Here is a 23,412-nt window from a genome sequence, read left to right as displayed (position 1 = left end):
TTGCCGATTTCTATATAGGTGGGCAGATCCAACTGTGGCAGTTCTTGCTCGAACTGCTCGCTGATTCGTCGAACGAGAGCTTCATCCACTGGGAGGGAACCAATGGGGAGTTCAAACTGATCAATCCGGACGAGGTGGCTCGACGGTGGGGAGAGCGAAAGGCGAAACCGAACATGAACTACGACAAGCTGAGTCGCGCCCTGAGGTAAGCGTTTGTTTTTTATCTCTCTTCTTTTCGTTTGCAGCGGCACAGTGGGCTGCAATCGAAAATATAGGCAAATTTTAGGAAAAATGAAAATGATTGAAAGTAATAAGTAAATAAAAATATGCTTTTTAAGACGAAGGACCTGATCACGAACGTCACATCACAGTGAAAACGATATGAAGTGCGTACAAATTGCATACAATCCAGTTCGTTTTCACCGTGAAGTGACGTTCGTGATCAGGCCCGAAAAATAAAATCAAAAACAATAGTCACGACAGAAAAAAAGGTTTTATATCTGTAAACAGTTTTGCCTTTTCGATGGATTTCACTTTTCTCAATCGATGTAAAAAGTATGTCGATTTAGGTTCTTCGACGACGAGCAGGACTATCTACCCGCAACTCGCAAAACTTCACAGCGGACTCTGTGTAATTTTATTCTAAATATGTTTGCGACAATATGGAGATTGGAATAAAAGATTAAAGCCTCTCAAAAACAAAGAATGGAAAAGATTGAAAAAGCTGTATTTGTACTGCGATATACTAGTGGAGGTTTTTGATAAATTGTTTCAAACAACAAAATTTGACAACCTTGTTTTTCACCTTCCTTTTACAATATTTTTGATGACTATTATACAGCATTAGTAACATACAGCATACAGCGTACAACGTATACAGCATTAGTAACATTTTCTACAAAAAATCATAAGTCAAAAATAGAAATGAAAAAAAACAAGTTATCAAAATTTGGCTTTTGGCAATTTGTAAGAAAAACAATAAGCTCTGAAAAAACTAAATCTAATCTTGAAAAAAAATACTTTAAACCAAAATTTGAAAATATAAACATTTTCATCTCAATACATTAAAACGTCCTAATAAGAAAAACAGAATTATGGCGAACAAATCTATTTTTTTAATACTCTCTATTAATAACTCATTCATCTTAAAATCTATAAGGTTGCTCGAAAAGTAATTACCGATTTTTTTCATTACAGATCAAATACATTTGTTTTGTACATAGAATGAACACATAAAGAAGGGATGTACACAATTTTAAAGCTTAAACTCTCTAATTTTTATCTTGGTGCATGTAGATGTACTGGACAAAAATATCGGGAAGAAATAAAAAATAGTTTTGTTTCTGTTTTTTCAAAGATTTTGTGGTCAAACACAATTAGCCAATTAACCAATGTTCCTGTAGGATCTTTCAATACAATACAGATATTGTTGTTTAAATGAAAAATTTCCCCTTTGTCTTTGATGATGAATTGTTCAACGAATAATGATCGCATCGCAAAGTTTTGAAGTTTTGAAAACTTCAATAAATCCTGTACAAGGATAATTCGTTACATTGATGAAAAATAAAATATTAAATTTTTTTGCATAGATTTCGAAAAAGGGCCTTTTGATTTGCGATCGTTATTTATTGAACAAATTATCATTAACAGGAACGTTATAGGAATCAAATAGAGCTGATTAATAAGCCTGAAATTAAAATTTATTCGTGAAATATTCCAAAACTTGAGAATTTAATCTTTAAAATGATGTTCATCACATCTTTATGCTCTCATTCTATGTACAATTTTTTGTTTGTAATGAAAAATCGGCAAAGAAAAGAGTTTTTGGATCAGCTGCCTTAACTTTTCAGTAACTTGCGAGCTATCTTGAATGGTGCGATGATGAAGTTCTAAAAATTGATTCATGACATCACACACCATGGAACTCAACATTTTAGTCAACTCATGAGAGGATAGGCCGGAATTTTCCGAGAGTGCGATACGCCTGTTCTGGTGACGCCATGATACAAACTTATCCTGGAAATAAATGCCTACTTTGATTCTATACGCTTCTACTTATTTCCTCCTACTCGATCTTATGAAGTAGTTACTGATAATGCAGGGACTTGCAGAATATGCTTATCTTTGCTGAACATATGAACTAGAGCTGATTTCACATGACTACTGTTTGCTCGAACTTTCAGCATATCTTGGAGACTTTTTGAACTCAGTTTGTTTCTTGACTTTATGAAAATGGAACTAGATAAACTGAAATCTCGTTCAATAGAGCACTGTGTTGCAGGTACAGCAGGAACGATCTTAGCAATCGCCCAAAGTTGCGGCCCCTCAAATCTCCTCGCTGTCCAGTAGGGTAACACGGGGTGATTAGGTCATATGAGTGATTTGGACCACCCCTTTATCTAAAAAATTACGGCTCAACTTGAATTTTTTATAATGTTATTTCCTTCTATTGTGGAACCGTATGTACCTAAAGTAAAAAAAAACTTTGGTATAACTTCACAAGTAGAGGGAAACGGTAGCATAAACACAGCAAGCACTTGGATCGTCAAAAAATGTGAGTTTTCCAATAGTGGTTTTAAGGTTTTCCCGCTAATTAAACAAACTTTTCGTGTATTGTGCAAAGAAGTTCTGTTCGCCTACAGAAGAGGAACAATTTGATGTAGCGAAACTGTAAGTTTGATAACAATAAATAAAATTAATTGCATTTTAATTTTTGCGTGTTGTGTGGGATGACATGGACACGTTTCTGTGGGGTGAATTGGTCCTACAGGTTTGAGAGTTTTCTTTGGTCTAATTGATTCCAGATGCCGCCGAATTACAAAAAGAGGATGGACAGACAACGTTAGAAGAAGGAGTAGCTTGAAAGAGCAACGCAGGCCATCGAGAACGGATTTTCTTTGACCAAGCATCAAAAGTGTTTGAAAATGCTCGACCAACAGTGAAAAGATTCATGCAGAATTCGAGATGGTGTCAATCCAACTTTTCTGGTCTGGGATCTGGCCAAGACACCTGGTATCGATCCCAAAACATTGTTACTGATTGTAACATTGTAACATTATTCCAAAACACACTGGACCAAATCAGCCCACAGACGGTCCAAATCACCCCGCATCAAATTTTAATGTCCAAAAATCATCTATTTTATTTTATGATTTATGAAGCTTTATATAATGATTAAACATTATTTATTGAGAGAAAACAAGTGTAGCTCAGTATACAATGTGACATTTTTTATTTAGACCGTATTGGTTTGGAAATATTAGGCGATTTGTTTAGGTGGTCCAAATTCCCCCCTTTTCCCCTACTGAATAACGTTGAAGGGGTTTATCTGCATCGATTCTTTGTTGATATTGAATACTGCGAATCTTCAGTTCCTAGGAAGCCGATTGAATCGTTTGAGTAGCAGCCAATCCAATGGTGCTAGTTAAATACTCATTCAGTCTGAATTTATCACAAGATGGAGTTTCAACACTCAAGCAAATTTTAGGGATTGAATAATTTTCTTCTAGTAGGTTATTTCCAGATTTGATCCTTGACCAAATATGCAGACAAAATTTCTATAAAAATGGAATTATTGGTGAAAAAAACATGGTTTTGAGAAATAGTCACCACTATGTCTTCCTTCAATGTCTGCGGCTGAGAGAGCAAACTCGATACATTGAAATTGAGACGCGGGTCAAAAGTGACAGTTGCTCGGAAGATATGATTACGAAACAGCTAATTTCGACGACGATCCATTGATATAATGAGCTTCTTTTTGAATTGATTAGAATCTTCTAGCTTCTAGCGAATACTACCATATGCTCGAATCCATTCGACGTAGACATCTGACAGACTTAACTCGAGTTTTTGTACAGCTATTGTGCATTGATACAATGGATTAAATGCAGTTACATATTCCTTAATTAAATTCCAATAGTTTGATAGGTCTGAAAAGTGATAATCATTTATGCTAAGACTGAATGAAGACTTGAATATTATAACACTTATAGTGCTCAAATCCCACCTCCAATGGATATTCGATATCATCTGACAGAATATCAACTAATTGACCATATTTGACGCGTTGTCAATTGTAATGGACATTATTTGCTACATTTCCACGTCGAAGGTTTTCAACAAGCTTTGATGTTTTGGCTAGTGTGAAGATTGTGCAGAAAGGGAATTGTTAGCATTATTCATTCAGCACATGTAGCAAACGACGGAAGAACCTTCACCTTTGATCTCGTTCAAGGTTCAAACATTTTTCACAGATGCAAATGATACAATAATATTTACCAAGATTTCGTTTCACAGCAACTCCACTGTTGTTGATGTACTGACAGTTGATTCCCAGCATGCTTCGATACATTTTTGATACAATGTCTAATTTGAGTGAAATCAGCTTCCCGTTCAACTCTTGGCCTATCATCCAATCGATACCGTCTGCGGCTTTTGTCACGTACTGAGTAATGTTGTGTCTATTGATGGTCAAGTTATAGGCCCTGAGCAATGAATCTACCACTTCCCGAAATCCTTCCCATTCCGTGGCTTCGAACGGAAGTCCATGTATGGTCACCATCTTGATAATTCCACCTACTAGCCGTTGCTTTGTCATTCTTATTGTTATACCTGCTCTTTGCAGCAGGTGGACACAAGTGGTCATATTCCACCGGGTGGCACAGTCGGAAGTGACGCTAGAAATTTGACTGCCGGAATACCTTCTGCTCACATAAACAATTTTCTCCCAGGACACCGCAAATCATCTTTTCTCCATTAAACAAGCACTCTTCCGTGTAGGTGGTAATGATGGAGCGCTTTTCATGCTCCCGTCTCGACCACTGGTTACTTTTGGCACTACAGATACTTCTATGACCGGCGGATGGTTTCTCTTCCTGCCGACGAGCAAAAATCACTCGATTCACATTTCTCATTTTTCACATTTTTCCGCGCCTCGTTTTGTATTTGTTTTGGTTTGCTTAATGTAGTGAACTGTTCGACAGGCCCGTGAGTGAATAGTTGCTACATTCATTCATACTCATGAATCAAAAACACTAAGCATACTAGCAGCTGTGTTTCTCGTGAGTAACACATGTGTCACATTCATTCTTACTCATGAACAGTGTGTTTGTGTGTCGTGTGAAAATTTGTTCTTTGAAACCAAACCGCTATTTATTTTACTATGATAACTTTTGATTTTCCAAAAATTTTGACAAACATCGCATTGAATCCGATAGAGTCTAGCTATGATTGTTTGAAGTCATTTGATTTTTTTTTGTACGCTTCATGAAAAACTAGTAGCTATTAGAATTTATGATATTAAAGTGGAAACTGTAGTTTGAGTAGCCTACAGCGTATTTACACAGAATCTAAAACAATCGGAGGAAGACGACGCAGCTGCCAATTTTTTTTTGACGTTGAATTGCTGCATAGCAAATTTTACAATGTTGTAACTGCGGGTTTTGGTGCTCAGTGGCACGCACGAAACTCCCTTAAAAATGCCATAGGGTCGGCATATGCTTTATTGTTTGCGTGGGGAAAAACCTAGCGGTTGGCTACGTTGCCTTACCACCCAGTTCCTTAACCTACACTCACCTGGAAGTCGGGTTGCGACGACTCGATGTTCCGGTTGTACGGTTCTCCAAGCTTTATTCGTCGTCTTTCGGGAAATCGCGAACTCCCGTCCTTTTTTTGTAATTTCCGCGGATAATCTACGATCGCACCTTTTTTTCGCTCTTCGAAACCATCTTCTCAGTCTTTTAACCAAACTTCCGTCTGCGCGAACAATTGCTTTTTCGACGCGCGAAACTCTTCTCTTCTCTAAAGTCGTGAACTAAATCGCGCTAATTTCGTGTGTCTCACGCGTTCACCTCCACGAACAGTCACAATGCTTTGATGCGGATTTTAATGGAGAAAAAAACAAGGCAGCATAAATTGCATTTGAGAGAAACTGAGAAACAAATCAAATAATATGTTCGGCATTGTTAGACAACCGAAGAAAAAAAAAAGAAGGAAAAAAGACCACCGCGAATTCCAAAATTTTTCATTAGTTTTAATTTTTTACTAATGATAATATTTATTTGAAGCATATAATCAAAATAAAACTACATTGTTACAGGTGTCGAAATATGAATCAAACCTGAAATTGAAAATTAGCGTGATTATATCATTTCCAATTCTTTGTATTCATGCCACTGATGGGTGTTTTGAGACGCGGAGAACTTTAAATTAGTTACCTTGATCACTTGTTTGGTGTTTAAAAGGATTTGTTGTTTCATCATAAATGGTTGACACTCGAACAACGTCTACAAATTGTGCAGATTTTTTTCAGAAAACATGATTCAGCACATCGCGCTCTTCGTTCATTTTACAGTCGACATAATCGAGCCAGAGCATAACCAGAGCAATTATTTCCAGCAATCATGAACTCTTTGCACATCACTTCTGTTCTATAGGATAACACGCATCTTCGTAGACGTATATATCTTAGTTGTTGTTCAAAATGGAATAAGGATATTCCAACTCTCTCATTAGTTCCAACAGTTTTTTAAATTTATTTTTTACTTGCAGTTAAAATACTACATTTGTATCAGATTAGAATTAATTTTGGTATAATGTTTAGAAAACTATTGAGTTGTATATGCTTCACGCTATTATTTTGCTCTGTGTAAACAAATCTTTTATTTACTCTATTATGATGGATAAATTCATCGCATAAAGTACATAAAAAGCAACCAGCCACTTTTATTTACTCAAAAGAAAGCCGAAAATAGTCTCGATATATCAAAATGTATTTATATAATATGAGTGAACACAATTTTTATGAAAGTCAAACGAATCAACATTTATTGTGGATATATGAGTTTAATATTCGTTTTCTATCCTTCATGAACGAACATTATAATGCTCAGCGGATATGGAGAGTTTTCTAATAAAAACGATGTGATATAAGATTGACATAAAATACAGAAATTCGATCAAAATGTTGTGGAGTTTTATGATGATTTGAACAAAATATTATTCAAATGCCCCACGCACGACTTCTTTCTAATTTGGTATAGTCGCATGCTCCAACTTTCGTTGACTTGGTGCGCCTTTTTCCACTGGAATGACAAACATATCTCGGTCACAAGTTCATCAAGAGTTGCTACTTTGTTGGCATAAGCTTCAGACTTAATAATTCGCAAAGGAATTGGAGCACATTTCTCTTCAAATTTATGGATGCATTTCTGAAAGATCTCTTCTAGGGTACCCAGGTAGACTCTTCCGCGAACCTCCGTTGTGCTAGTCCAGGGTTGAGAATTTTATTCTCAACACTCCAACAGTTTAAGTCTGTGTGTCCGTGCACGCCCTTTCCAGACAGGAATTGCATATTCAATCGGATTGTTTATCCATCTGATTATCTAGGCAAAGTTTATAGTTTTTGCTTATCAACGAGTACAAAAACCGGAGCAGAATATTATATTTCGTTCTTATTATCCCAACGTGAGACTAAAAATCAGATCAGATTCAATGATGGAGTCACCAAACCGAATTCTAACGTTACCAACAAGTCTGAGTTCTCGGTATAATACTCTGTTAGGGCATTCAGGCCAAAACCGAAGTGCCGTCGGCAAATTGGGACAAAATTCCAATCATTCTATTCTAACGCGGTGTCGAATTTCCGTTGATGAAATCAATTCATGCAGATCATTCTGCACAGGACGTCTCAGTGGATGAATAGTAGTTTTCGGAGTACTTGGCATTAGCAAATGCCAAGCCTTCCCACATCTCCTTTCTTTTTTCAAAATCCGTTTAAATAATTCTCTAAAGTTTTTATGAAAGTGTATAAAATATTTCTATTTTGACTACTTAACCTTTCAAAACAATTCTTAGACAGAAATATTTTTTTTCAACAACTATCAAACAAAGATGTCATCAAAACTGTGATTCGTTCAGTTTAATTCATTTAGGTTTGCAGTTTCGAAATACGGATTCTGGAAATCCAAACAAAAACTGCCTCACTACTAGAGGACATAGAGGACAGTTTAATTGTCCTGTAATTGTAATTGTCTTATCCCTAAATTGGATACATTCAAATTTTTAATTCATAACTTCAATTGTGATGTTTTTGCTCTGTCCGAAACTTGGCTTTTTTCGCGAGATGATATCTCTTTCCACGATTTTAATATTATACGCTTGGACCGTGATGATAGATACGGAGGGGTGCTATTGGGGATCAATAAGTGCCACTCATTTTTTAGAATTGACCTTCCACCTATTGGAGGGATCGAAGCTGTTGCTTGTCATGCAAACATCAGAGGCAAAGACCTCTGTATTGTCAGCTTGTATTGGTCTCCGAGAACTGCGGTTAGCCGCAAACAACTTGATGACATGTGCTCACTCCTTCCTGAGCCACGATTGATCTTGGGAGACTTCAACTCTCACGGAACTGCCTGGGGGGAACAGTACGACGGCTTCAATATGACCGTTTTGAATACTGGAGAAACAACACGTGTTCCTAAACCTCCTGCTAACCCAAGTGCTCTTGACCTATCGCTTTGCTCGAATTCACTATCGTTAGATTGCAAGTGGAATGTAATCCAGAACCCCAACGGTAGTGATCACTTGCCAATCAAAATTTCCATCACCATTGGGTCGAATTCTTCTGAATCTATAAACATGGCATATGACCTCACAAGACACATTGACTGGAAAAAATATGCGGACGCGATTGCTCTAGCCATCAATTCCAGAGATGGTTTACCTCCATTGGAGGAGTATAACTTCCTTTCTCGTTTGATCTATGACAGCGCGGTTCGCGCTCAAACGAAACCCATCCCAGGCTCCACTATTCGTCGAAGGCCTCCCAATCTATGGTGGGATAGCCAGTGTTCCAAGCTTTATCAGGATAAATCAAATGCATTTAAAGCTTTTCGAAAACGTGGAACCCCTGAAAATTTTCAAACGTATTTAGCCCTTGAAGATCAATTTAAAAACTTAATCAAAGGGAAAAAAACGTGCTTATTGGCGAAATTTCGTGGTAGGTTTGTCACGAGAAACGTCAATGAAAAAATTATGGAAAGTGGCTCGAAACATGAGAAATCGCTCTTCAACGAATGAAAGCGAGGAATATTCACATCGATGGATTTTGAATTTTGCACGGAAGGTTTGTCCCGATTCCGTTCCCGTACAAAAAATTGTTCGAGATATTTCACAAGATAGGTGCGATCTTGATTCCGAGTTTTCGATGGTAGAATTCTCTTTTGCTCTGCTTTCATGTAACAATTCTGCTCCAGGAACGGATAGAATTAAGTTCAACTTGCTGAAAAACCTCCCTGATGTGGCGAAACATCGCTTGTTGAATTTATTCAATCGGTTCCTGGAGCATAATATTGTTCCAGATGATTGGAGACAAGTACGAGTTATAGCTATTCAAAAACCCGGAAAACCCGCGTCCGACTTCAATTCGTACCGCCCAATAGCAATGCTGTCTTGTATACGGAAATTGTTGGAGAAAATGATCTTGTTTCGCCTTGATCATTGGGTTGAAACGAATGGCTTACTCTCAGATACACAATATGGGTTCCGCAGGGGCAAGGGGACGAATGATTGTCTTGCGTTGCTTTTTTCAGAAATTCAAATGGCTTACGCCGAAAAAAAACAAATGGCTTCAGTATTCTTGGACATAAAGGGGGCCTTTGATTCTGTTTCAATAGAGGTTTTGTCAGACAAATTACACTCTCGGGGTCTGCCGCCTCTATTGAATAATATGTTATATAACTTGCTTTGTGAGAAACATTTGAACTTTTCTCACGGAGATTCGGCAGTAAGTCGGTTCTCTTACATGGGCCTCCCCCAGGGCTCATGTTTAAGCCCCCTTTTGTACAACTTCTATGTAAGCGACATCGACAATTGCCTTACACAAAATTGCAGCCTAAGACAACTTGCAGATGATGGAGTAGTGTCTGTCGTAGGATCTAACGAATCCGACCTGCAAGGACCCTTACAAGATACTTTGAACAATTTTTCAACCTGGGCCATTGGGCTAGGGATCGAATTCTCCACGGAGAAAACAGAGATTGTGGTTTTTTCTAGGAAGCATAGACCAGCAAAACCAAAGCTTCAACTTTTGGGTAAACCGATCACTCATGCTATGTCATTCAAGTATCTCGGGGTCTGGTTCGACTCCAAATGTACTTGGGGGGCCCATATTAGGTATCTGAGTAAAAAATGCCAACAAAGAATAAACTTTCTCCGTACAATTACCGGCACCTGGTGGGGAGCCCATCCCGAAGATCTTATAATGTTGTATCGAACAACTATTCTCTCAGTGATGGAGTATGGCAGTTTCTGTTTTCAATCAGCTGCCAAAACACACCTCATTAAACTCGAGCGAATTCAGTATCTTTGTCTCCGTATCGCGTTGGGATGTATGCCCTCAACGCATACCATGAGTCTCGAGGTTTTGGCAGGCGTACTCCCACTAAAAGATCGCTTCAATTTATTATCTCTTTGGTTCCTCATTCGGTGTAAGGTTATGAATCCATTGGTGGTCGGAAATTTTGAGCAATTGATCGAGCTGAATTTTCATTCTGGATTCATGAGTTCATATCATGAATTCACCTCTATGCAGGTTGTTCCTTCTTCGTATATTCCCAACCGTGTTTGTTTTCCTGACTACATCAATTCCTCTGTACATTTCGATCTGTTCATGAAGGAGAAAATCCATGAAAATCCAGATTATCTTAGATTGGGGTTCGTTCCTACGATCTTCAATGCAAAGTATGGGCGTATCAATAGTGATAATATGTACTTTACTGATGGGTCCTCTATGAATGAGTCCACAGGATTTGGAGTGTTCAACGTATTTTTTAGCACCTCACACAGTCTTCAGAATCCTTGCTCGGTATATATTGCTGAATTGGCAGCGATATACTGGGCGCTGGACAGCGTTGCCTCACGACCTGTTGAACACTGTTACAGTGTAACGGATAGTCTTAGCTCTTTCGAAGCTATCCGTTCAGTGAGGCCGGAAAAGCACTCGCCGTACTTCCTTGAGAGAATACGAGAAATTTTGAGTGCTTTATCCAGACGCTGTTATGTCATTACCTTTGTCTGGGTCCCTTCACATTGCTCAATTCCGGGTAATGAGAGGGCTGACTCATTAGCAAAGGTAGGTGCGATTGAGGGCGACATTTATCAGCGTCAAATCGCCTTCAATGAATTTTATTCTTTAGTCCGTAAAAATACCATCGCTAATTGGCAACGCAAATGGAATGAAGATGAATTGGGCCGGTGGTTTCACTCGATTATCCCTAAGGTTAGCCTCAAACCGTGGTTCAAAAGTCTGGACTTGAGTCGGGACTTTATTCGCACCTTCTCCCGACTCATGTCCAATCACTGTTCGTTAGATGCACTACTCTTCCGTTTCAATCTTTCCAGCAGCAATCTCTGCGTTTGTGGCCAAGGTTATCACGACATCGAGCACATTGTTTGGTCGTGCGAGGTGTATCTTGTCGCCAGATCGAATTTAGAAAACTCCCTTCGGGCCCGAGGAAGACAGCCCAATGTACCGGTGAGAGATGTGTTGGCTCGGTTAGACCTTGATTACATGTCCCATATATATGTTTTCCTTAAAGCTATAGATCTTCGTGTGTGATTGTCCCTACATCCTTACACCCTCCTTTCCTTCCTTTGCGGGTAATTCGTCCCCTTGCTATAAATAGTAGAATAAGGTGAAATGTAAATACACTATAGATATACGAATAGATTTAAGAAATGAGTGCTCATCAACATTGTTACAATTTCCTTATATCCCATCCTCCTCCTAAAAATATGTCACCCTCCTAAACTCGAGTACACCGCGAGTAATCGGTTTTCCACCTTACTAACCATAGATGTAAGAAAATTGTTTATATATGTAGTTTTAAAATTATATTTAAGAATTCGGCTCCTTTAAACTTAAGTAACTGAGCCTGTAAAAATAAACGAATTAATAAAAAAAAATAGAGGACAGTTTAAGACAAAACTCACATGTATCTGTGAAAACTTATGTTTGCTAGAACCCAAACGCAGTATTTGGCAATGCAATTGTTTTCCGAAATGATCTATCGTATGTCGCATAAAAAAGTGTTTTCTAATATTTTTACTGGAATAAAGCCAGAATCTCAAAAGGCCGGAATAATTAACTTTTTTTCATGGTGTGGGTAAACCGAGCAGGTAGTGTGATGTGCGAATCGTAGAAGTTTATCGCTCGCGAGACAAATAATTCCATTCAGCTTGGATATGCAATCATTTTAATATTCGTTAAGTCTCGAAAATTTGAAATAATCCACCTTGAAATGATATTATGTCTCCCCCTTGAAATTACTTATATCTCCAAAACCTATGAAGTGATTTTTGCATTCGGCAGTTCAATTTCCGCTTGTGGACGCCGGAGCATTCCATAGGAACAGAATAAATATGTGTACTTGATCGTCTTATCTTCACTGGCAGCTGTCCATTTCACCAAACCAGAACAATTATCTCAATCATTTAAAATTTCCACTCTCAAAAAGTTCAACCATTTTACGAAACAAAGGAAATGGATCACAAAAACGCGAATATGAATTCTTACATTTGATTAACTCTTCGAGCGATGTTGATGGGACAATTATCAATGTGGGAATATTGCAAAAGTATTCGCATATATCTAACGCTTCGATTGTTTAAATGTCTCAGGAGATGGAGTCATTCACAGTTTTAATGAGAGATTGATCAAATAACAGAAACCGTTCAAATTATGTAACGTTACTTTACCTTAGTCATGCTTACAGTTGAGCGGCAACTTTTCCGATCTGCGTGGAGGATCGGTTGATTCATCTCTCACTCAAAGTCCGCATTCTTCACACGGATGCCTCCAATGCGTCACTATGTTGCTCGCATCAATGTTGGCCAAATAAGAAATGTGCGGCCAGTTTTATGCTCTCTTTTTTATTCGCAGCGCTTGAAACCATAAAAAGAATCAGCCACGTGCTTTCGAAGCAACTGGTCAAACTTGAACCTGCTCCCAAGGCGGAAGCTGTAAATATGCGAAGAATGCGAAAGAAAGGTGACTCATCCTAATGTTATGTTACACATTTCTCGCGGTGGTCGAGCCTCCAAGGCGATTAGTTATGAGAATCTGCGCGCGAGATGTTTTTTTGTGGTTTTCTTTCATTCTAATGTTTCTGATTTTTTTCTTTCATCTCCTACAGATATTACTACGACAAGAACATTATGACTAAAGTCAACGGCAAGCGGTATGCGTACAAATTCGACTTCCATGGGCTTATGGCCGCTTGCCAGGCACATTCACAACTAACCGATCCCGGTCCAAGTACGATTATGTCGCCCAGCTACGGCAGATATTCGAGCCATGGTGAACCATACGTCGGAGGATCACCGACCAGCAATCAACCGGGAAGCAGTCCGAGAAGCTTCACAAGCCCCGATTCCGGATCGTCCACTTCCTCATCCTCATCCACCTCGCATGGAGCTATCAGCGGCGGTAGCTCGGCACCACTGGCCATGGCCCCATACTGGCCGTCGTATTCCTCGTATTCAACTCAAACCACTGGTACTTCTGAGATTAACGTTCCCGTTACGTCCCCTTCCTCCCAAACGACGACATCACCGGCAACAACGACGCCCTAGGAAGGTTGCGCGCGCTCTAGAATTAAGGTTCCTAAAGTTAGACTCAAATGTCCTCATAGATGCTACGATGTAATTTGTAATTTGTTTTTAACTTAGATTAGATTAAGTTTTCGCAGTAATCGCTGTAACCGTTCATACGTAATAGAAGACGATAATATTGTATTTATGTAGTAATAAACATGACAATTAAAAACGATTATCACTCACGGATGAGAGGAATCAAATCACGACCACATTGGTAGGGGTCGAGGGATAATCGTAAGTATATTCACAGTTTTCACAGTTTGTTCTAGGTGTCAAAATGATTGCACTATAGCTGCATTGGGCGGGAAAACGTTTACGCGGTGGTGTATTACATACCCGGTATGTTATAGTACTACGGTGACATGTACTCGCTCGCGTAGAGGCGGTGTGTGATTGTATAATAAACTGGGTAGCACAATATTGCCGCTATTAGATTACTGGCACACTGCTAAGTGGACAAAGTACAAGCGCCGTAAATCAATTAAGCGAATATAGTCAACCTTGTGCAGCCCCCCATGTGGACGCGGACCTGTATACATTAGGTTGGAGTAGAACAACGTTGTTTTGCATTTTGATCGAGAGAAGATATGTAGGAAGAAGCATAGAAGATCCAAAGTTATGATCATTATATTAGATAATGATGGTAAACTTTATAAGATGATATTATTGAGTTTGAAGGAATTCAGCGAAGAGACGCAATTGTATGCTTGACAAAATGTTGATGATTGGAGAATACAGTATGCATCTGGAAAAAAATATGAGACTTTTTTATTATTTTTATTTTTAATCCAATTTAGTTTTTTCTAGTTTTAAACACTAACTGTGTTGAAGAGTGTGCTTCAATTTCAACCAATATGTCCTCCACCCATATCGACGATCGCTCCGAGACGACACCCAAAGCTCTCACATACTTTGATAGTCGCTCAGAAAATCCTTCAATAATTGAGGCACGTATGGATTTGAAATTTGATGAGGATAGAAGGTCACATAATTCCAGACAAGAATCCTTAAATTTTCCTTTTGTAGCTGTATTATAGTGATTTGCAGCCTTTAGGCTGGTTTTCCACTCGGACCACGGCTTTACTTCCATTCCGAAGGAAGAATGTCGGAGATAAGAATTAAACTCCTGACATTTAGCGTGAGAGGTACTGCTATTAATCATTATGCCAAATCGCCTCCTCTTGCTCGTCCGCCACATCCGTTTCTTCATCGAAGCGAACATGGTCTCCGTCATGCTGGGACACCACATTTGCTTCCCTTTCGTACGTTGATCTAATCCATGGAAAAACATAGTCCTTAAGAATACCTATGTCCGCATTCACACTCAGTCCTTCTCTGGTAAAAACGGGCTCGATTTTATGTCTTCTGTAGGAATCAACTTAACGTCTGGTGGTTGTAGGTCTGTAGGTAGTAGGTTTCGACCAGTGTTGCCACATTTTTATCTTACCAGAGGGGTCAAAAATCTTTCTCATCTGTACTTTTTCTCTCAAAAATCTGTACCATCGAAAATATTTATTGTAGAGAAAAATCTAAAGGGTGTGTCACATCAAATTGCATCACGGAAAAAAACGCTGTAGAAATTTAATTTTTAGGAATTATATCTTCGGCTTTCGCTTATAATCAGATAAGAGTGTATAGATCACGTTGGCCATGCTTTACTGTCAATTTTTCGTAAATTTGGAAAAATGTCGTCGAACGAAAAAGAACGTCGTGAATTAATTCTGCGCACTCATTTCGAGAATCCGGAGTTGTCACATCGGGACATCGGTAAGATGCTGGGAATCGTCCAATCCACGGTCAGCAGAGTACTAAAACGATACTTCGGGAACCTAACCATCGACCGGAAGGTGAAGAACGGCAAAAATGAATGCTCTGTCAGTGAAAAAGATCACAAGCGCGTAGTTAAGCAGTTTAGACGTGATCCGAGAAGTTCGGTCCGGGATGTCGCCAATAAGCTGAATTTGTCAAGTTCATTCGTCCAGCGGACAAAGCAGCGGGAGGGCCTGCGTACATACAAGGTTCAGAAGGCTCCTAACCGCGACGAAAGGCAAAACATGGTGGGGAAGACGCGAGCCCGGAAGCTGTACACCGAAATGCTGACGAAGCCGCATTGCCTGGTAATGGACGACGAAACCTACGTCAAAGCGGACTTTCGTCAGCTGCCGGGCCTGTTGTTCTTCTCCGCAGAGGACAAATTCAGCGTTCCGGAGGAGATTCGCAAGCAGAAACTATCCAAGTTTGCCAAAAAGTATATGGTGTGGCAAGCGATCTACTCTTGCGGAAAGCGGAGCGCCCCCTTCGTGATGACCGGCACGGTAAACGGGCAGGTTTACCTTAAGGAGTGCCTACAGAAGCGCTTACTACCACTATTGAAGCAGCACGAGGGCCCGACCATCTTCTGGCCGGATCTCGCTTCGTGCCACTATTCAAAGGACGTGTTGAAGTGGTACGAAGCCAACGGGGTCACCTTCGTGTCAAAGGAAATGAACCCGCCCAACGCGCCGGAGCTTCGCCCAATAGAGAAATATTCCTTTCTAGGGTATATTCTTGAATTCCTAATAGAAATATGAAGAAATATGAAATATGAAGGAAAAAAATATTTTTTTCAAATTTCTAGACTAGAATACTGCCCCTTAAGTATTCGCTTAATTTTATATTACCCATATATGTTTCCCTTAGATGTTATTTTGTTATTATTTTGCCCGCTTCACTTCCCTTCTCTTCATTTGTCCGTTCTACATTCCCTTCCCTATAAATGAGCCGAGGTTAGCACTCGTATGCCTTCATTGTGTCGTGTTCATATGACTTAAAGCTACCTGAGTGAATGCTATAAGCTAATTGGCAACCTGACTTGTCTTCAGGTTCCCAATCAAAACGCGTATTACAGCGATGGTTTGTCTCCACAGAGTCAGCTACTGCTTCACACTTTGTGATTAGGGTTACATTTATGATTTTGCAGAGATTGGTGCCGATTGAATCTAGCTCCACTCGATTATCCGGGCTTGCGACCAGAAATTGATCTTCTCAGTGATTTCGTATTATTTATCGTCAATCGAAACTCTCTGCCAGATACAATAAACGCAGACGTGTTAAAACACAGTGACGGAATTGTCATTGTATCACTGTTAAGTCGAATTTAAATAGTGACAGCTTGCCAAGTCGGTCTAGAAAAGGCAACCAATCTCATGCTGTCCCAGAAAAGGCCACTCTTGTAGGTACTTCTTTTGATAGATTTTCCTGGTTAGAAATCTTAACTGTTTCAGGGGTTCTTCCTAACTTTTTTCTCTTTGAAACACGAAATTAAATGTAGCAAATCGAATCAAATGTAACGACACCTGTTGAGTCGGGTACTGGAAAACTAATGGTTATCGTGGAGGAGCTCTTCCCGAAGCACGACCCAGATATTAGGGAGTAGATGTGGCGAAACGCCTGAAAATGTACAAAGTGCCCGGTCTCGATAGAATCCCCTGTGTAGTATTGAAACTGGTGATTCGACAGACTCCGGACATGATAAGCGTGGGACTGCAGAAATGCCTACACGAAGATCGCTTCCCCGACAAATAGAAAATCCTGAAGCTGGTGCTTCGTAGAAACTCATATGCAGGGCTCGGCATAGTCATAGTCAACTGACTATGCCGAGCCCTGCATATGAGAAATGACTTTTGGCTTCTTCACGCAGTTTCTCCACCAAAACGACTAAACAGTCAACCGGGCGTTTAGTCGCTTTCCCCCTCTACCACTCGACTATCTCATTTCTTTGTTCCCAGTCAAATTGTCTTCATTGCATTTTGAAGTGACTTCCCCCAAAAGAAAATCTTTCCCCTCTCTCCCTCCCATGTGTCATTTATGCATGCATCGATATTTGAGTTCAACGTGGTTTGACATACGCTACGGTGAACTAGATTTTTTTGTATCATACACGAAAATTACTCACACGTATAAAATAGAGTGCAATGTGTGTGCGCTATGCTGAACGCTATTTACTAACACTAACGCGAGGACCTTTATAGAATACCTGATAACTGTCTACGTTCATTGGTTTGAGTTCACGATGGGTAGACAATAAACCGTCCTTTAATGGGGTAACTACTTTTTTGCATCAGAAATCAAGTTTTCGTCCCTCTTTATATGGACGTAAAAATAAAATTGGGTGCGCGGGTAAAAATTTCGTAGTGGGTAGAAATGTGGATTGAAGCCAGTTGAATGAAGAGGCAGATTTGAATTCATGAGTCGCGTCAGTTAGAATAACCACTGACTGAACTAGTTATTTATCATGAAGTGAGAATCAGGAATCACTACTCATCTTATAGCGGGGGTCATAGTAGGTGTACCTGAAATCATTTGACAGCCAATTGTTTGGAAAATCTATATCTTTCAACACTAAAAATTTCACGTTGATTCGTTTTGTTTCAAAAAAGATGTGCAGAATGGAAGCCGAGAGAAAAAATTCCATCTGGAGAATCCGTATACGAGAAGGTTATCGTAATTTCCGTGCCTGCAAGCCACTAAACCAGATGCTGAACAAAATCTGCTAGCCAAAATACGCGTTCGAACAACAAAGTTTTGACGAAGTACGGAGGGTGCATGCTAATGGATGACGCAATGTGCGTGTAGTTGAATTTTGAACAGCTCCCAGGCCTGGAATTCCACAAATCCACTGCCAGAGGAGATGTCCACAGCAAATTTAAGTTCGTTTTTGCCAGGCAATTCATTATTTGGCAGGGAATTTCCAACTGTGGACAAGAAACCAAGGTTCCCGTCCCAAACAAGACAAAGGACTCGAAAATGTGTAGGGATGAGTGCCTCCCGAAACGTCTCCTTCCATTTATGAAGGCTCATAAACGTCCGATGAAGAATATTGGGCAACTACAAGGGAACTTCGATATAACGTCACTCGATATAACGTACATTTTACTTCGATATAACGTACACATTTTCAATGTTTAAAAAATATTTTCGGAATACGTATTGAGAGTTTCATGTCAATCTCACAGGATCAACCAAGGCCACTTGGAGGTCTGGGTATAGTTTCCTGAATTTTAATTAGAGATTTGGAAACCCCATCAAAACAATCTTTCTGTGTATTGTGCATTCTGAATAAGCTGATTATAGTCTCATGTCTGAAACCATAGATCATAATCAGGACTTCCATATTTGGATTCTGGCATTACATGCTCTGCATTATCGAACACTTGTGCTGAATAATGAAAGGTGCATGTGGTCATTTTATCTATTTACCCTTAAGGTTAATTTCTGTTAGAATCCGGAATCCCATATCATTTTATACCAGCGTATCTCAAAAATTTTGACAGCAAGTTTGTTGGAAACCCTGTAATTTTAGGCGGTGAAAGCGCTGAATGTGGCTAAATCGGCAGTAAATGATGTACTGAAACATTTTCGTAAACGCGCAAGCGTTGTTCTGATGGATCAGTGGACGGATCTTAGTGAAACATACGATCGGAAGCTGAGGTTTAAATTAATGAGATAATTAACGCAAACTCTCGGACAACGACATCGCCACAAACACAACTTTAACCAAAGTCCATATCTGGAGAATCCATATGCGAAAAGGTTATCGAAATTTCCGTGCCTGCAAGCAAACAAACAGGACCGTGAAGCAAAATTTGGAAGCCAAAATTCCACTTGTGCCTTGAAAGTTTTACAGCAAGGTTTTGGCGAAGTACGAAGGATGCTTGCTGATGGATGACCAAATGTACGTAAAGATGGATTTTGGACAGCTGCCAGGCCTGTTATTCTAGAAGGACACTGCTAGACGAGACATTCCCAGCAAACTTAAGTTAGTTTTCGCTGATAAATATGCCAGGAAGAGCATGATTTTGCAAGGGATTCGTAGCTGTGGATAGAAAACCAAGGATTTCATCACAAACAAGACAATGGACTCGAGAATGTATAGGGAAGAGTGCCTGCAGAAACGTCCAGTGAAGTTTTGACCAGATTTGGTAAGGTACCACTATAGTCCAAGGGTGCTTCAGTGGTCCCCGTGACAATGGAATCGATTACATTGAAAAAGGCCCCAATCCTCCCAATTGCCGCCAATTCCGCACAATCGAAACATATTGAAGCGTAATTGCGGAATGTGTGCCAAAGTGACTCGGGATGCTGCAGACATGAAGAGATCGTGGAATAAAATGGCTGCTGAGGTTGACCTACAGGGAGTCCAAACTTTGATGAAGCGTATCCGAAGAAAAGTATGAAAACAACACTGTAGAGGAAAATTTTTAAAAATAAATTATCTATATTCTGATATAGAAACATTTTTTGTACCTTTAACTAATCCCGAGATACAATTGGTTTTATGATTCCGGATTCTAAATGAATCATGCTTTAATCAACAGTATAATCATGAGAATGATTAACTTCATCTTCCAGTTGAACTTTTCCATCATTATTGATTTATCTTACCCAAACATCAACACATCAAGTTCAAGTGGAAATTAAAGAAGGGTGTCAGACATGAAGAGATCTTTGAATAAAATGACCGCTAAGGTTGACTAACAGAGATGGAGAGTCTACAAAGAAAAGTATGAAAATTCACTGAAAGTGTAACGAAATATTTTTTTCAATGTTTTATGTTATGTTTTGTTTTATGTTATATGTTATTTACCTTATTTTTACAATATTATTACTCACAGTCCGCCTTCCTCCACTTCTCAGGGCTTGTCAGGACTAATAGAAGTCCCGTCCCAATAGTTTCATGCATATATATTTTTTGTTTTAAAAAATATGGAATGGTTAAAACAGTTTGAATGTGGTAATTTTGATCTGAGAAACTGCTCCAAAAACGACCAGAATATCAGCAACACAGAAGTGATTTTCTATGATAATTCATAGAAACAACGTCACAACGAGCAAGACCGACCAGGAAAACCATTGAACTACTCGATCAGGATCAACTACGGCTGCGGTTAGGGATTGTTAACCGGTTTTACCGGTAATACCGAGTCATTTTCCGTTACAGAATTACCGGTAATTTAACAATCAAAAACCGGTTATTTCGGTAATTTTGATCTTTACACCATAAATAATATTTGCTTTTATGCCACTTTGAAATATTGCTCGAGAATCAAATAAGATCAGCAGTGTTGCGCCGATTCTACGACCTCCGAACTTCAGTTCAAAAATCGTTGCTAGATCTGAAAACGAAACACAAGATAAGCTAAGGCGATGAAGAACTGACAGCGACAGTTGACAGTTAACAGGAATTGGTTGATGCCCTCGTACCAGCTCTAGTCGCTGTGAAACTGCTATTGCGGAAGAAATGCACCCTTTTCTAAGCTGACGTCAGATTGCAATTTATGCTAGAGCAGCTATCGGAGTAATTATCAAAAATTTTGAAGCAGCTGCTTGAAGTCCTGATTGGAAGGATTGCAGGGGACGTTTCGTATATGATCAGTTGAACAGTTGATCATCAAGCAGCATCAAACCTGAACGACGGTTGCAACAGTCAAAGGTATCAACATTCAGCAACATTCAGCCACGTCTATAAACGGATTGATGAAAACTCTCGGACAAGAGTTTTCATACAGAGGGCATCAGAGGCAAATACATGAAAATGGTATTCGATACTCTTCTACACAACATAATTTAGATAATTTTTTATATAATTTAATTTGTGTTGTCGAAGATGGTAGAAAAAAATAAAATAAAAATAATTGGACTCTGAACGGGCGTTTTCTCCTTCTGGAAACTTTGTTAATGAGATCCCATCTACGACAAAATTAACATTCTTTGTGTCATTCTTGTGTCCTCTACAACCCAACCCCACCTTTAGACGGGCTTCACGGATTTTCTTTTCAAATTATTCAGATATTATTTTCCATGTTAACCCCCACTAGAACGTCTTTAGAATATTTTCATCTATCACACATACACATTGGTTTTAAGCTGGCAGCTTTTTGCTAGGAGTATTTTATGTTGAAAGTCGGAAATTCGAGATAAAAGTGGAATGGGTTTCTTTTAGACAAATGAAAAATTTGGTTCCTAGAGGGTTAAGTATTACTTTAACCAGCAAAAACTTGCAAAATGTTTTTTTATAAACTAATCATTATAAAAAAAAGTCGTTTCTACAAGAAAATGGTTTATTTTAAAGTATGATTTTGTACCGGTAATTTACCGGTTTTACCGGTAATGAAATTATCATTACCGAATAACCGGTTATTGAAATTTTGGCTCGGTAATGCAATCCCGAGCTGCGATGTATTCACAAGCTTTGGCACTTCTGATGAATACTTGTTTTAATCGATTCCTTCTTATTGTGAAATGTGCAAAAATGGCTTGATGAGTGGCTTGGTAGGAAAAAAGGGTTTTTTCATGAATTGATTGACAGATGGGAAAAACGTGCGGCTTCCAATAGTCATTACTTTGAATAGAATACGAGGTTTGTTCAAAGCGTATCACTAATTGTTTTTAATCTTTTTTGAAGCAAAACGAATCAACGTGAAATTTTTAGTGTAGAAACACAGGATAAAACTTTGTACTTCAGCTTTGACGGTTTGGTCGTGGATCAAGTCTGCAATGCATTTGTGAATGAAACAAAAAAACAGTGACCCAGAGGAGTTGATTGCGTCACAAATTTCTGAAAAATTACAGATCGAAAGCTGCCCTCTGGCTTACTGTAGAGGCAATTAAATTCAATTTTGGTAAGACTCGTAATGATTATTTGATAGCGTTCAAAGATGGAATACGAGAAGTACGGTGGAACAATAAGAAAAAAATTGAAAAACAATTCAAAGGGTTTCTGAATATCTGCTAAGGTCAGTTAGGCTTTGCTTGCAGTAATTTCGCTAGTTCTTAATATGCTGGTAATGAAAAAAAAATCAAAGGATTTTCCAATATCTGCTAAGGTCGGTTAGGTTTTGCTTGGAGAAATTGGGTTTCACTGGTTCGTAATACTTTAATTATTAACCCCGAGTTGCCGCGGGTAATCGGTAATGCTAAGATTAGGTTAAGGTTAAGGTATTGTTTAGATTAGGTTAAGGTAGGTTAAGTTAGGTTAAGGTTTTCTAGTCATTTTAGCAAACGAAAATGCTAATTCAAAGCACAGGTAATGAATTGTAACTGATGAAAATGAAATAAATAAAATGAATAAGAATAAAAAAAAATGTCAAAACACGTGCAAGCTATGCAAAATTAAGTGAACATTCGAAATAGCCGAACTTGTCGCCATAAGTGAGAGACATGAGTACCAACATAATGCTGCAAAAAAAAAAGTCACAGGAGGGTTGTGTCCGAGACACTACCACATAGTTGACGTAGGATTCCGCTAGGCTATCTGTTGATTTTGGATATGTTTGAAGAATTACATCGTTAAACTCTTTGATAATGATTTGATAGCCCTGAAAAGAGCCGTTTTGTTTGGTTGTTGGATATTGTTTGTTCACTCTACCAGTGATGATGACAGAAGGAAGGTAAACAGTCGTTGAATGGTGCGTTTCAGATAAAAGAAACGAGATATTATGAAAACCGCTCTCTGTGATCCTAGACGAGATGTCTCATGTCATATGTATGAATGAAATAAAGAAAAAAAAACTCACCAATGTAATATAAGATAATAGCAATACCGAACACAATTATCAATTTTTCTCATCAGTAAAAACATGTTACATATTTGAAATGAAAAACGTAATTTTCTTTTATAATTTTTACTTTATGAGTGCTTATTAAACCCAATGCAAATTTTAATTGGACTAACAACACCTAATACTATATGTAGAGTATATGGGAAATCACTTT

General features: G+C 38.8%; 1 protein-coding gene across 1 annotated transcript in view; it reads left to right on the top strand.

Moving 5' to 3' along the window:
• The window catches only part of LOC129779758 (DNA-binding protein D-ETS-6), a 52,770-nt gene extending 38,993 nt beyond the window's left edge, over positions 1-13,777 (top strand). The window contains exons 3-4 of the mRNA XM_055787426.1: positions 19-205; positions 13,197-13,777. Of these exons, the coding sequence (XP_055643401.1) occupies positions 19-205; positions 13,197-13,635 (626 nt within the window). The 3' untranslated portion in view covers positions 13,636-13,777. The remainder of the gene's footprint in view (positions 1-18; positions 206-13,196) is intronic.
• Positions 13,778-23,412: the final 9,635 nt, after the last annotated feature.

This window comes from Toxorhynchites rutilus, chromosome 3, assembly GCF_029784135.1.
Source record: "Toxorhynchites rutilus septentrionalis strain SRP chromosome 3, ASM2978413v1, whole genome shotgun sequence".
In the NCBI taxonomy this organism is placed as follows: domain Eukaryota; kingdom Metazoa; phylum Arthropoda; class Insecta; order Diptera; family Culicidae; genus Toxorhynchites; species Toxorhynchites rutilus.
The sequence above is the reverse complement of the archived record's forward strand: the minus strand, read 5'-3'. Positions and strand labels throughout refer to the sequence as shown.